Consider the following 15,641-nt stretch of genomic DNA (forward strand, 5'->3'; position numbering starts at 1 on the left):
AATTGCTGGAAAAGCTCAGCAAGTCTGGCATCACCTGTGGAGAGAAATCAGAGTTCACATTTCAGATTCAATGACTCTTCCTCGGAACAGTCCCCCAGAGGGGTAACTGGAACTGAAGCATTAACAGATTTCTCTCCACAGACGCTGCCAGACCTGCCGAGTTTTTTTTCTGCAATTTCTGTTGTTGTTTCGATTTCCAGCATCCACAGTTCTTTTCGTTTTTAACTTATGGAACAGGTTCCTTCGGGAAGCAGTAGAAAAAGATAGCCTTGAGTCATTCCAAAGCAAATTAAACAATTTTTATTCCAGAAAGGAAATATTTTGGAATCCGTGAGTAATTTGAGATACAACATGAGCTACGTGTTAATGTGACTTTGGAAGGATGAAAAACTTTGGACCCATGGTTCTACAAGGTCTTATTCCATATCTGGTCCTGTTATGGATTAATTGATACAGACTGATTGCTACACTTATTCAGTTAACTCTGTTTTCACTGCATCATGAGACAACCAGGATGGTTGATGGAGAACTAGGTGAACGTCAACTGGCTTAATTTGGAAATTCCTTTGTTCCCATAAAAAGAATGATAGTTATCACACCATTATTTTGCTTCATTCAAATTTTCAGGATATTTTGGCAATTTAGCGTGTAGAATTGCTCTCAGTACATTTTATGAAGTTGGGGCTGTCCCCCTGGAACAAAGGGAGATGGAAGAGAAATAAAGTATGAAGGCAGACAAAAGCTTCTCCCATGAGCTGATCACATGACAACACGGCAGCATAAATTTATGGTTCTATAGAGGGGAAAATGAGGAACATTTTTATGTACTGAGTGATGATGACGTGGAACTTGCTGCCGATGAAGCAGAGACAAAAATTTTCAAAAAGAAATTGGACAGGTGTTTGAGGAAAACAAATCTAGAAACTTACAGGGACAGAGCAGGGAAATAGGATTGACTGGATTGCTCTACAAGCAGCTGCCCCAGGCTGGAGAAACCAAATGGCCTCCCTCTGTGTCATAACAACTAACTCTATAACATGAAATGGCCAAGTGCACCACACCATCAGCAGCTCAAGAAGGCAGCCCCCCCCATGATCTTCCAAGAGGAGGGATGGATAACAAAATGCCAGTTTTTCCAGTTGCTGCTATATCCCGTGAAAGCATCTTTTAAACAAAAATACAATGATGATGAATCCCAGACATCGTGACTGCCATTAAGCTATCCTATTGCCCAACATATAATTCTCCTTAGAACCCATCGACCCCCATTCATGAGGGATTGGAAATAAAGAGAAATGAACACTGCAAGTTCATGTGTTACTGGAAAGCAGGGCTATTGAGAAACAGATTCCAGACATTGTATCGACTCCTTTAATCAATGAAACAATTCAAGCTGAATAGGAGTTTTTGTTTCAATTTACAGAAATCTTACATATTCAAATCCCCATAAAGTATTGTCTAGCAGTATTATTGGAAGATATCGCTTTAGCTTTTTGTGCAACACTTTCTTTGAAATTACCAGAGCTTTTTGAATTGCATGTTGATTGGATTATTAAAGATAGAAGTGTTTGGATTTCTGGGTTGCCTGATGTTGGATCACCAAGTTGCTGAAAATACATTGAAGACTTTTTGGAAAGTACATTCACATTTTCTTGGGTGAGCGAGTGTCAATTTTATGACAGGTCAGATCAATTCCCAGTTGTGGGGCTTTTAGTCTCCAAGCACTCAAGAACAAGACAGACCCCTTGTGTGCTTCCTTTTCTCTAGGCAATTTGCTTTTGCCGCATTAACCCTTTCTTCATTGCTTGATGAATCTTGGAGTCCAATTTCCCTGTTACAAACACAAAATAAAAAAAATTTGTGCATTATGAAAGCAACAAATATTATATGCAAAATGCCTTAGCAAATAGAACTTAGAAATAAAATCAGGTCAGACAGCATCTGTGGTGAGAGACAATTAATATTTCAGGTCGATGACTAATATTTGATGTGCGGTACAGAATTTTCACTTCATTCCAAAGCAAGAAGGAGTGCTGATGAATTTGTCAAAATACTTTAAAAATATTTAATGTAGGTTGCATGCAGGCATCAAAAAACAACAATTATAACCCATGATCCGTTTAAGCATTTCAAATACTCCTGTAATTGGGGTTATAGTTTTTCTGCAACACTGGGAACATTTCCGTTTTGGAAAGGCAGTGGAAGATGAGGTTATTGCAGTCAAGAATAAGACAACTTTTCTCCCCCAAAAGACATTAGGTTACAAGAAAGGACAGAAAGGAAGAGTGGACCAAATTCATCCCATCAATGACAAGCTGATCTCATGACAAGGTGGTTGGGATGCTGTTTATTATTCAATCAGCATACTTCAAAACACTAAGTTATTTACAATTACCATTCTTTGAAAAATTGCTATTCATTTGAGAAAATATATCAGTTGTAGCCAACAAATAGCTCCAAACAATTTCTGAATTCTATTTAATCGACTCTGTAGCATCACATTGTGAACTAGTTGTTAATTTTAAACCTGAGATAGATACAATTTGCTAAGCATAGGTATTAAGGGATATGGGTCAAAGGCAAGCATATGCAGTGAGGTCACAGATCAGCCATGATCAGCCAGACTCAACAGACAACCAAGGTATTTTTCAATGTATAATTTCAGTTACATCACACTGTAAACTTTTGCTACAAATTCTGTGCCTTACAATCATGTACTCCACAACTACCTGGTGAAGGAGCGGGGCTCAGAAAGCTAGTGCTTCCAATTAAACCTGTTGGACTATAACCTGGTGTTGTGTGATTTTTAACTTTGTACACCCCAGTCCAACACCGGCATCTCCAAATCATGACTTCCTTGAATTGCCTATGGCTGTTCCTAACGTCTCCTCCTTCATTCATTACTGTCAATTATAAACCAGAAAATGTGAACACACTAAGTTATTGAAAACAGAGAGTGGCTTAGAGATTAAAACTATTTTTTTAATTTCAGTGGAATCAATTTCTGTCAAGCCCATGCTTTCCCACTGAGGAGGGAAGTATTATCAAATCACATCAGCTTGTCAGAAAATATCCTTAAAATGAGACTTAAATGAGAAGAATTGGAAGTTTCTTCTGTTTCCTGCTTCTTTGTGGTGATTCCAATGGCAATAAGACAAAAACTGGCCAGATTTTTCAAGGAGTGGCAACCTCATACAGATTGAATGCTCCATTCTTTTCCACGCAATTAAAGAGCTCTTCACTTCTGACAGGAGGTTCTGATCAGGCCTCCTTCAGAATAGCAGAGCTACACTTCCATTCTGATAGGTCCTTCATAGCAACGAACAGTCAGAGGAAGGCAAACCGTGCCCTGCTGTTCACAGCAGTCAATTGTCTTGTTCTGTAATTTAAATGCCCAGAATCACAGATAGCATTTCACAGAAACCTGTCACCTCGGCCAAGTACAAAATGGAAGCGCACATTTAGGATGTTGGAATGAGAGGTTGCCAGATGGATTGGTGTAGCATGCCAGAAGCAGGGTGTCAGGCTGTAAGCTAGGGCTGGTTGTGAGATATTGAGTTCAGCAGAGGCAATGTCACTTCAGACAGCAGGGCAGGCATGTCTGGTTTGGGGTGAGGAAGCGGGGAGAGAAGAGGCATTGGATTGGAGGTATGTTAGATTGGGGGAGAACTGTTGTGGTGGGATCCAGAGGATGTTGGGGTTGGTTGGGGGGGGGGAGGGGGGTTCAGAATATAATGGGTTAGGGGGTTGCTGGGGAAGGAGTATGTGGAGGTATGCAAAGTTAGATAGGGGTCAGTTTAATAGTTACTCAACAGTTAAACCAGGTATTTTACAGTCTAACATTTCCTGAGAAACTGTTCATTTAACTTCAGTGGAACCCCTCCACCATCTCAAATGCTCCAATTTTAATGGATACTTTCAGAGGGCTGCAGGTATAAGGAACTATCCAGTGGATTCTTTAAATTCCCAGGCAATTCATTCAGAGGCTGGTATGACAGGGATTGCACTGGGTTCATACTGCAACTCCCTCAATGCCTTCAAAATGATTAGTTGGCAATTGGAAAATCCACACAGTTATCTTTTTTCAGAACACCACAGAAAGATTGTTTGGTTTTATGCAGGTGTACCATCAAGTGAACAGCTCTTTGACATTCCATTGACATAACAACTTTGATCTGACCATTGTCACAGCGTCAGTAAACTATCCACTAATCCTGAGGCAGGTAAGAAAAGGCAGGATGCACATGAAGAAACCTTAAGAGGAACCTTGGAAATAAATTAGATACTCTGGAGCTTTACAAAGTTTTGGAACAGAACTATTATGAACAGACTAATGCAACAACAAGAGGAGTTGATTCTCATTTAATCTTGCCCCCTTAGGAACAAAGTCGGGATGTCACAATACTCCCCAGTATATTCCTTGAATACAAATGGTTGGCTGGAAACCATGCCATGATCACAAAAACATGTTTGCCTTCATTCTCCTGATTTCAGGATCACCCTGGGCTGAGTGGTAGTCCTTCCACCTCTATGTCTAAAGGCTTGAGCTCCACCCTGTTAGTCTGAAACTTCATACAGTGGTACCAAGGGAATACAATACTTCAGGTAAGATGTTAAACCAAGCTCTTGTCTGCTCTCTCAGGTGCTTGTAACTTATTCTGGGGAATATTTTGAAATGCAATTGACTTCAATATCCCAGTTAATATTCATTCTTCAATAAAAAATCACAACAAATATTCTGAACTTGCTCTTTTGGCTGTTTCTGGGGAAGCTCTCTGTACAAAATTGGTTGCTGGATTGCTTGCATTCAAAAGTACTTGACTGCTTGTAAAGTGTTGCAGGGCATGCTGAGATTGTGAAAGACAAGTAAGTGATTGTGCTGCCCCCAAAATGAATTAGTTCAAAGTGACATTTATGTGTTTCTCCTGACTTTTTAACATTTATTTGGCTGTTCTCAAGGCATAGTTGTGCAAATATTCTTGTGTTCAGAGGTATGTATCATAGCACTGAAGTCCTACTCTTTTCCAGCCACACGATAGTTAGAACTGACTTATATCCATGACATGATCATTGCTCCTCTCTAACGTAGCCCATTGAGGCAGAACAACACCAAGAATGGTATTCTATACCCATCATGCACTCAATGTGATTTGACAGGTTCTGAGATTGTGCTTACATCTATAGTAGAATCACAGAATCTTGAATTGTTCCTCCTCTACCCAACAGTTGTGACATAAAGGATGACTTCTTGGTTCAAAGGGGCTTTTGGTCTAGCCTGAGCTCCAATGTGTATCTATTCCATACACCTGACAGATCGTTGCCTTGCTTGAGGGGTCTGGGGAGAATGTGTGTGTAAGTCAATCTGGAATATGGATTAGCAGCCTGACGCACAGCTCCAGATGCTTCATCAGTGCAGAAGCAAGTCGCATGGGAAAGGAACAGCGAAGAAGGAAATTAATATGACATTAAAACAAGGCATTCTATTTCAGAGCTAATGAAAGCTGACAACAAGTACCTATACATGAAAGCAATGCATCTTGCTAGCTTGCCAATTTGTAGACAGACCTTTGATCTCCAGTTTCAAATGCAATGTTACAATTTTATCCAGTGAGTGACTCAGGTTCCTCAAAAGGCATCAATGATGAGCAGATCCTGCTACAATTACTAAACAACAGAACATTTTGTCATTGGCATTATTGCATGAGTAGGTTGTGAAATCTGTGTATTTTTAACATTAGTCATCCACGCACATAGACTGACAACTCTATTTTGGCGCACACAGTGGAGATCCCAGTGATTAACAGCTTTTGAACAGAGCTTGAAGGCTACATAACCCACAAACAGGAGGATCATTTTTCTCTCGCCTTTTTTTGAAAGGTGAAATCTAATGACACATCTGCAAGCAAAAAGCAAAGCTAGTCTTCGAGCAAGCACTGATTTTGTCAAGGTGTTGAATTTCTGTATCAATTAAGAGGATGTTTCCTGAAGTTAGTGACACATTGAGAACACAGTGAATTGGCAGGATTCCCCAAAGAGAGTTGGAGAAAAACATTAATTCAACTTCTGGCAAAAATAAATCTTGTCAGAAGATCAACTGTAGAATTCTCAGCGTATTTTCTTCCACCTCTCCGAATCTACCTTTCAACTGTTTGACAACTAATGATTCTCTGAATCATTATTCCACTGTGATCCCAAAATTTCTGATGGTCAATCACAACAGGGAAAACATAACAGCTCCAAGGACCACTGTATTAACTTTGATATCTCCAGGAGTCATAATTGTTGATGAACATTCAAGAAAAAAAACTCATTACTCTTCTAACAGCATTTGAGTTACTGTTACATATACAGGTAGTTCTGGGATAACATGCACTTTGGCAGCGCGATTTGGCTATAATGTCGCTGAAGAGTTAGAGAATGGTATTTTCGATTCCAGCGGGGAAAGGAGAGCACGCTTCATTCTGCACATGTGCTGGTGTCAGCTGCTGACAGAGCAGTTTTTTTTTAAGATTAGATTAGATTACAGTGTGAAAACAGGCTCTTCAGCCCAACAAGTCCACACCGACCCGCCGAAGCGCAACCCACCCAGACCCATTCCCCTACATTTAGCATGGCCAATTCACCTAACCTGCACATTTTTGGACTGCGGGAAGAAACCGGAGCACCCGGAGGAAACCCACACAGACACGGGGAGAATGTGCAAACTCCACACAGTCAGTCACCTGAGGCAGGAATTGAACCCGGTGCTGTGAGGCAGCAGTGCTAACCACTGTGCCACCGTGCCGCCCACTTTCTGTGAAAGGTGCTGTACAGATAGAATAGCTTTCTTACATGTTTTAAATGTACTGTGTTAAATTTACTTGTTTTGTTAATAAATATGATTTTAATCTTCATTCAGATTGTGCTATACTTTGTGTTAAGACTTTTGGATGATTTTTCAGTGATCATGACTTTTTACTGGCCTGCCCCTATCGCCACTTTTCTCTATTATTTCTATGAAGCAATTTTCTATTAACCGAGGTTTCATTGGAACACAACTACTGTGTTATAGGAGAACTACCTGCAGGGGGAAAAAAGCATATTTTCTGGGCTGGGTGTTGGGGGGTGGAATATAACTGAAAGTTTCCTTGTGGGACTTTTATTATTTGAGATGGGGAGCAAGGGTGGAACAAAACATTTATTTTGTGCTTTTCAAGACCGCACAATGTTCCAAAATACATTCGGCCAATGAGGTACTTTTGAAGTCTAGTCACAGTTGTTATGTAGAAAACCAGGCAGTTACCTTGAACACACAGCAAAATCCCACAGAGAGCAATGAGATCATCACCAAATAATCAGTTTTTTGTGTAGATTTATTGGCCAGGACTCCCTTGCTTTCCTTTACAATAGTGCCCTGGGAGCTTTTATAGATATTTCTTAATTAACCTATTTAGTGATGTTATGACATACCTCTGAAGGAGGTGGGACTTGAACCTGGGCCTCTGGATCAGAGGCAGAGACACTACTATGAGTCTCAACAGCTATTCGATCGGTCAGCGTCATAACTGTAGGTATTTTCTCATCCACCTATTTAGTGATGCTCTTACACCCTCTGGAGCAGGTGGGCCTGTTGCTCAGAGGTAGGAACACTATCACTGTTAACAATTTTTGAGATTTGTAGCTCAAATTGACGATAAGTATGTAAGTTAGCTCGCTGTGCTGGAAGGTTTGTTTTCAGACGTTTCGTCACCATGACTAGGTAACATCATCAGTGAGTGTCTCCGGTGAAGCGCTGGTGGTATTTCCCGCCTCTCTAATTATCGGTCTGGGTTTCTTAAGGTGGGTGATGTCATTTCCAGTTTTTTTTCAAGGGAAGCTGGATGGGATCTAAATCAATGTGTTTATTGATGGAGTTCTGGTTAGAATGCCATGCCTCTAAGAATTCTCACGCATGTCTTTGTTTTGCCTGTCCTAGTTTCGCCTGTCGTAGGATGTGTGTTGTCCCAGTCAAAATGGTGTCCTTCTTTGTCTTTATGTATGGAAACTAGTGATAGTGGGTCATTTCTTTTGGTGGCCAGTTGGTGTTCATATATCCTGGTGGCAAGTTTCCTGCTTGTTTGTTCGACGTACTGTTTTTTTTACAGTTGCTGCATGGAATTTTGTAAATGACATTAGTTTTGCTGGTAATACCTAATGGATACTTTGGGTTCATTAGTCACTGTTTAAGAGTGTTGGAAGGTTTATGGGCTACCATAATGTTGAGTAGTTTGGAAGTCATTTCTGATATGTCTTTGATGTAAAGAAATGTGGCTTAGTTTTTGGTTGTGTTGTATTTGCTTGTTTGGGTTTGTTTCTGAGGAATCAGTGGATTGTGTTTATTGTGTACCTGTTTTCTTGAAAATACTTTATATGTATTTTTCTTCTGTTGTTTGTAGTTCTTGGGAGCTGCAGTGTGATGTAGTTCATTGAAACAATGTCTTTTAACTTAGATTAGATTAGATTAATTACAGTGTGGAAACAGGCCCTTCGGCCCAACAAGTCCACACCGACCCACCGAAGCGCAATCCACCCATTCCCCTACGTTTACCCCTTACCTAACACTACGGGCAACTTAGCATGGGCCAATTCACCTGACCTGCACATCTTTGGACTGTGGGAGGAAACCGGAGCACCCGGAGGAAAACCACGCAGACACGGGGAGAATGTGCAAACTCCACACAGTCAGTCGCCTGAGTCGGGAATTGAACCCGGGTCGCTGGCGCTGAGAGGCAGCAGTGCTATCCACTGTGCCACCGTGCTTCCCTTAAAACTGGAACACTCAGCGGAAATCCATGCAGACTCAGGGAGAACGTGGAAACTCCAGAGTCACCCAAGGCTGGAATCAAACCCCAGACCCTGGCACTGTTAGGCAGCAGTGCTAACTACTGCATCACCCTAAATATCCCCAGTCTTGATGCAGCTCAATTTGTGGGTGTTGGGATGATTGCTTCTGAAGTATTTGGTCTGTGTTTGTTGTTTTTCTGTAGACGCGGGTTTGAAATTCCCCGTTAAATGTACATTCAACTGTCACATCGAGGAATGGGAGTCTGTTGTCATTCTCCTCCTCTTTTGTGAATTTTATGCCTGTCAGGATATTGTTATTGGTGTTGTATACTTCCTCTAATTTGTTCCATTTTGTGATGACAAAGTTGTCATCGATGTAGCGGACCCACAGTTTGGGTTGGATAGATACCATCACTGTACCACAAGAGCCCAGTGGGAGTTTTGATATGCAAGCGAATAGGTGGGACGTTGGTTTAATGTCTCATGTGAAAGAAGGCACTTCTGACAGAGCACTGCTCCCTCAGTCTTGCACAGTATCAGCCTTGATCTCAAGTCCTGAAGAGGGAGTCAAACTCACAACTCACTCAAAGGCAAAATGTCAATTGAGCTACAGCAGACACATTAACATATGCTGACGTGGCTTCAGTGAGCGTGTGTAAAATAATTCCAGAATTTGTTCACAATAAGAAGGTAGAAACTTAGAACAAACACTCTCATAACTAGCAGTGACATGTGTTAATTAATTGTAGATACCTCAAAGACAAGAACACTTATGAACAAGCTGTTCCCTTCCTCCAACAAGAATTTACCAATCATCAAATCTTTCCAATTAATTTAATTCTCCCTGGGGAAGATGCTGAAAAAAAGGTAGACTACTAATACGATTAAGATATGGCAACCATTTTGATAGACTACCACAGAAAATGCATGCGCATGAATTTAGTGTTACAACAGTTACATTATATTCCCAAGGTCTCTGAAGTACAAGAATAATTTATGTGCTGCATATAAACACAAGTAATTATACAATCCAAAACTCAGTTTTTTCCTCAATAATGTCAAATAAATAAATCAATACAAAATCAATTGCTTTTATTTTCTGGTGCATATTTCTATATGCTGTAGAAAACAACAGCATACAATGCAGACATGCAGATAGTCTATTTAACAAAGCACTGACCTGAACAGAGGGCTTAGATGATCATTATAAACCACTCATGCTTTGCTTTTCCTTCACAAAATTATTGCTCAGCTCATCACTCCCAAGCATCCACTTCTCTACGGATTTGGAGGAAACATCACCACCAAAATTAATAGGCTACTTATCTAGTTCGCTAGTTAGAACGAGTTGCTGCATTTCCTGCCAAAGTGACTATTTCAAATATAAGCAGTAGACTGTGAAACACAGGTGCCCTGAGAGTGAACAGATCTTCATAAATAGTTTTACTTATTACAAGACTACGTGCAACTGTCCAGTCAATGATCCTGTTATGAGGTAAAAACAATGACTGCAGATGCTGGAAACCAGATTCTGGATTAGTGGTGCTGTTCAGGCAGCATCCAAGGAGCAGTAAAATCTACATTTTGGGCAAAAGCCCTTCATCAGGAATAAAGGCAGAGAGCCAGAACCGTGGAGAGATAAGCTAGAGGGTGGGGGTGGGGAGAAAGTAGCATAGAGTACAATAGGTGAGTGGGGGAGGGGATGAAGGTGATAGGTCAGGGAGGAGAGGGTGGAATGGATAGGTGGAAAAGGAGATAGGCAGGTCGGACAAGTCCGGACAAGTCATGGGGATAGTGCTGAGCCGGAGATGTTCCCTAACGCGCTCTGCTAGGAGGCGCCCAGTCTCCCCAATATAGAGGAGACCGCATCGGGAGCAACGGATACAATGTGTCCAGTTGGCTCTGATTTCAGTTTCTTTACTCCGACCTCCCTATATTCTACCTGGGAATCTATTCCAAGTCTTGGTTAATCTTTCTGACATCAGACTGCAATTTGCCTTTGAATTGATTTGTTTTACTCAACTTGGTTTCAACTTACACTGCTTTATTATACTGTCAAGTATATCTTTACAATTTTACATGTCTTAATGACCATCTTCCACGGATCTTCTTTCAAAAATAAGAAGCTCAACTATTTCCAAACATCCAAATGAGGAAATCCCTTTGTGATTCATCTTCATGTTTCCTGCAGCGCTTGCTAATCTTTGTGTCACTGACTAAAAGAGGACACTGTACTCGAGGTATTCTAACCAGAGGCCCAGTAGGGTTTGTTTGACTTGCTTTCTATAAGCTTTGGCTATGGAGTTAAACATAATACTATTTTAAATAATTGCTGCTCCAAGTTGGAGATGCTGTAAAACTTGAGTCTTCTTTAGCAAATTTTTGTACCACAACAAATAGTAAAAGATTGGACTTTAGACCAAACAATTCACGACCTGAGGATGTCCCAAAGCACTTTACAATCAATTAAGTACTTTGAAATGCGGTCCGTGTTTTCATGCATAATTTGATTATTTTATCTATGGATTGGTTCAGTTGACCATTTTTCCTTTCAATATGCAGCACTTCATATAATTTAATCTAATATATAATTTAATTAAATGTTACACCCTCTTTTACTGCTCATTTAGAAATTTTGTTTAAATAAGTCCAGAATTTCAAGGCTACTCTCCCCAGATCCACCTCCCTCCTGTTTTGGCACTTTGCATCATGTCAGAGGTCCAGACGTTTAAATAAATTAGCACAGTGACTGGTTTCTATCTAATGAGGACGGTGGAAAAGAATTTAACACAGCATTTAGGGAAAAGTAGCTGCCTTCAATATGGTCAATCTCTTAAGAGAAAATGTTGGGTGTCAAACACAGCTGTTCAGGGGAAATAATCAAGAGCGTTCATAGAAATCTAGTCCACAATGAACTCCCAAATGGTTTAAAATAAAATTGCATCGGAAATTATCTCAGTGCAATACTGCACAGATTCTAATATTGCGTAGTTCACATGAAGGTCACCATACAACATCCAGATTTTATTGCACAAAACAGTTTTCACCAAATATGGAGCTTCAGCCGGAGTTGCTGCAGTCAGATCAGAGCCTCTTAAATTGCATTGATGTTACTTATTTTTTAAAACAAACTCTGGGTATCCAAGAACAACTGTTATAAAATCAGATAGGCAGAAGCTGATTGTGACACAGCAAGCTTCACAAACAGCAATGTGATAATACAATATGAAATAGTGGCAGGTTGAAGTCATTCAGCCCCTTCAAGCCAGTTGCAACATTGAATAAAATCATGACTAATCATTAACTTCAACTCCACCTCAAAAAAAAATCAGATAATCTATTTTAGTGATGTTAGCTGTGGGACAAATATTGGCTGGGTAACAACTTCACTGCTCCTATTTAAAACAGCATGGAATTTTAAACATGTCTTAGAATCTTGAGGATGACAGTCCAGGCTGACAGACAGTGGGAGGTATGGTGATGGTAGACTCCCCTCTATTGGTAGATCACGTTTTGGTGGACTTCTGCAATTGCGTTACCTCATTGCCTAGATGATCCAACTGTGCCATGAACTCATCCTTGGAGGGGCAATTCCTTGATATATTATAGAACCGTTCTTTGAGCGTTATAGAACACGATGGCCAGAATGTACACTGAAGGAAGTTCCTGCTCACTCAACCTCCAGAACGGACAGAGTAGCCCTTCTTGATTCTGACTACTTGTGCCAGAGATCCACTGTCACGGTGCCACACTCATCTGTCTTGTACCATCCTCAAACATCCACCGTAACCTGTCTGAAACCACTGTGTGATATCCGTCACCCAAGTGCACCTCCGTTGATCCCTCTTTCTGCAGTCACCCACTTTGCCCTGGAGAAGGGATTTCTGTAGCTCTTCAGTTTTGGTCAAATCGCTGAAAAACTGACCATTGCTTTTCTAGGTGTCACCTTTGAGAGTCCTTTTTGCTCTTGCAATTTCAAACACCTTTTCACTTGCCCATGTATGGAATTTTCAGCATACACCATGGCATTCCCATTTCAAGGGTCTCTATTTCCTTTCATTTTTATTTATCACCCAGGTTTCTAAGGCAAATAGCAAAGTGGATAGAATGTAGCATCTTATGAGCTTATCTTTAAGCAGTTAATATGAAAAGGGAACAGAAGGTCTTTGACAATCTCATATTGTTAAGTGATACCATTTAGATATTTCCATTATTCTGGTTGATATGGAATACTCACATCTAACTTTGGATGTAGCCAAAACGTCTGCTATAGATTCTACTTTATTAGTTATTGGCCAGAACAATTAAACATCAAATTCTGATAAACACATTGAGGGTCAGTAACAAGAGGATGCAGGTTAACATGATTGGCAAAAGATGTGTGCGTACAGTGAGAGAGTGAGAGATTCTTTATGCAATGAGTTATAATCTAGAAAGGTCAACAGAACTAGATTCAATAGCATCTTTAAAAAAGCAATTGTGCAAAGATTTGCAGGGTAATGGAGAAAAAGCAGGGACTAAAGGCAAAGTTGAGACCTTAATGGTGACTTCAGCTGGTGCAGAAATCGAACCCACATTGTTGGCATTACAAATCGGCCGTCCAGCCAAATAAGGTAACTGCCTCACGGTGCCAGGGACCCAGGTTTGATTTCATGCTCAGGTGACTGTGCGGAGTTTGCACATTGTCCCCGTGCCTGCATGGGTTTCCCCCAGGTGCTCCAGTTTCCTCTCTCAGTCCAACAATGTGCAGGTTAGGTGGGTTTGCCATGCTAAATAATCCCACAGTGTCCAGTGATATGCAGGCTCGGTGGATTAACCATGGTAAATGCAGGGTCAGATGGATCGGGTGGGTCTGGGTGGGATGCACCTCAGAGGGTGGGTGCAGATATGATGGGTGAATGGCCTCTAACTGCACTGTTGGGATTCTATGATTTCATGAAATAATATGACTGGAATTAATTAGACAGCTCTTTCAAAGAGACAGAATGCTGGATTGAATGGCCTCTATAATTCTGTCTGCCAAACTGTTAATTTTATCCGCTGCAAAACAAAGATCAAAACTTCCTCTAATCAGTGCTGCTCCCAGCAACTAAGAATGGTGCATTTGTTGATGCAATGTGGAGTGGCATTGTTACAATTAAAGTTATGTTTCCCTGAACTTTAACATTTGTTTGTAACCTTTGGTAGGTTCAGCAATACTGAAGAGTAACACATGGAACAGTGCATGTATAGCACAGGTCAGAAAGTCAAGGCAACAAATATCAAAACTAAAGAGGATTCCAAAAATGTAAAGTTTCCACAGTCCCAGAGGACAATAGAACTGCCCTTTCATCAGGAAGAAATGACTGGTGACAAGGTTAACATGATGGCTACCATGTCTTATAGGAACATTAGAACAGGATGAGGCCATTCAGCCCCTCAAGCCTGTTCTGCCAATTAACACGATCAAGGCCTGTGGGCCTCCACCTACCTGCCTCCAGCCCACATTCCTTATCACCTTTGCTGAACATTTATTTATTGCTTCAGGAGAGGGGAAGAGGTTCAGAAGAAAAGTACTCTTTGGGGATTTGAACCCATGTTGCTGGCGTCACTTTGCATTGCAAACCAGCTGTCTAGCCAACTGAGCCAGCCAAAAGAATTCTACGTTGTGCTAAAGTCTTTACAGCTTTGTGTACAGCATTTGACTTAGCCAACACTGAAAGATCAAAGAATTGATTGTAGATTGCAAAAGACTATAATCGAGTTCTCTCATTATAAAGTAGCTAGTCTATTTTATTCTAATGATCCTCTCAATACGGGCCAACGTAACAAGAATCAGTCATCAATGGTTTAAAATCTAGTCAAACCTGCCCACAGGAATGTGTCAATCTAGGTCATTGGACCAGCTAACCTGGTTCTGTTTTAATACATGATTCTCATTCAAGACTACCTCCCCTTAACCACTTATATGCAAATCTATCAACATGATAATTTTCAATCCCTCACACCCTCGCATCCCATTTTGCATACAGTTCAGTTGCTGTAAAAACCCCAGGACTGAATCTTACCATATTCTGGACAGGTTGTTTCCGTTGAATTTCAAGGAGGGTTTCTATCCAAAAGGCATCGTGGGTTTTCTTGCTCGACTGTTCAAATCTCATCTCATTAATTCCCTACCACATTTGCAGGGTGACCCACTCATCGGATGCTGAACCAATTTTCCCACTCGTCATATCTGGAAATTCTCGTCACTACTTGGATATCCTGGCAGTCCTGGTGCCAGTCCCATTAGCGAGAGGCTGGTTCCCTGTACATGGCCACACAAATCTTGCTGAAGTCAATGGCAGATGAGGGAAGCTGGCACCTTACTCTGTGGTCAGGGACCTCAAGGACTTGGTGGACAGAATGGTACAGACAAAGGCAGTTGTTTTCCTACAGGACTGTCAGACGACATCAAGCCACCAGACACCGCCAGCCTGAGGTGCCACCTGTTTCCACTGTTCCAAGGAGTGCCCAGCAGTGCAGGAGGATCAATGACCTTGTTTCTTAATCCAGGGTAAGTGCCACTATCTTCTCTCTGCAACCTCACAGTTACTCAATCTCTGCTACTGCGCTCACCTCTACCAAGGCCAATGCTCAAACACTCAAAATTGCATGCAGCACCCACCAACACTCTCTCTCACCCAACCCAACAGCTCAGGCTATCAATCTTGCATGTTCTCTGCACTGCTCACTCATTGATTGGGGATAGCAAACTAATTTTTCCCACTTACACCATTACTAATGTGGAGAGGGGTGTGTGTGGTTTTGAGCGGGAGGGAGGAGCATGTGGGGGGTAGGGGCGTGTGGGTGTGGGGGAG

General features: G+C 41.2%; 1 protein-coding gene across 1 annotated transcript in view; it reads right to left on the reverse strand.

Moving 5' to 3' along the window:
* Positions 1-284: 284 nt before the first annotated feature.
* trip4 (thyroid hormone receptor interactor 4) overlaps positions 285-15,641 on the reverse strand; it is a 140,843-nt gene continuing 125,486 nt past the window's right edge. Inside the window, exon 13 of the mRNA XM_043680516.1 lies at positions 285-1,831. Within this exon, the coding sequence (XP_043536451.1) occupies positions 1,764-1,831 (68 nt within the window). The 3' untranslated portion in view covers positions 285-1,763. The remainder of the gene's footprint in view (positions 1,832-15,641) is intronic.

The sequence above is a fragment of the Chiloscyllium plagiosum genome, chromosome 40 (assembly GCF_004010195.1).
Source record: "Chiloscyllium plagiosum isolate BGI_BamShark_2017 chromosome 40, ASM401019v2, whole genome shotgun sequence".
Taxonomy (NCBI): Eukaryota; Metazoa; Chordata; class Chondrichthyes; order Orectolobiformes; family Hemiscylliidae; genus Chiloscyllium; species Chiloscyllium plagiosum.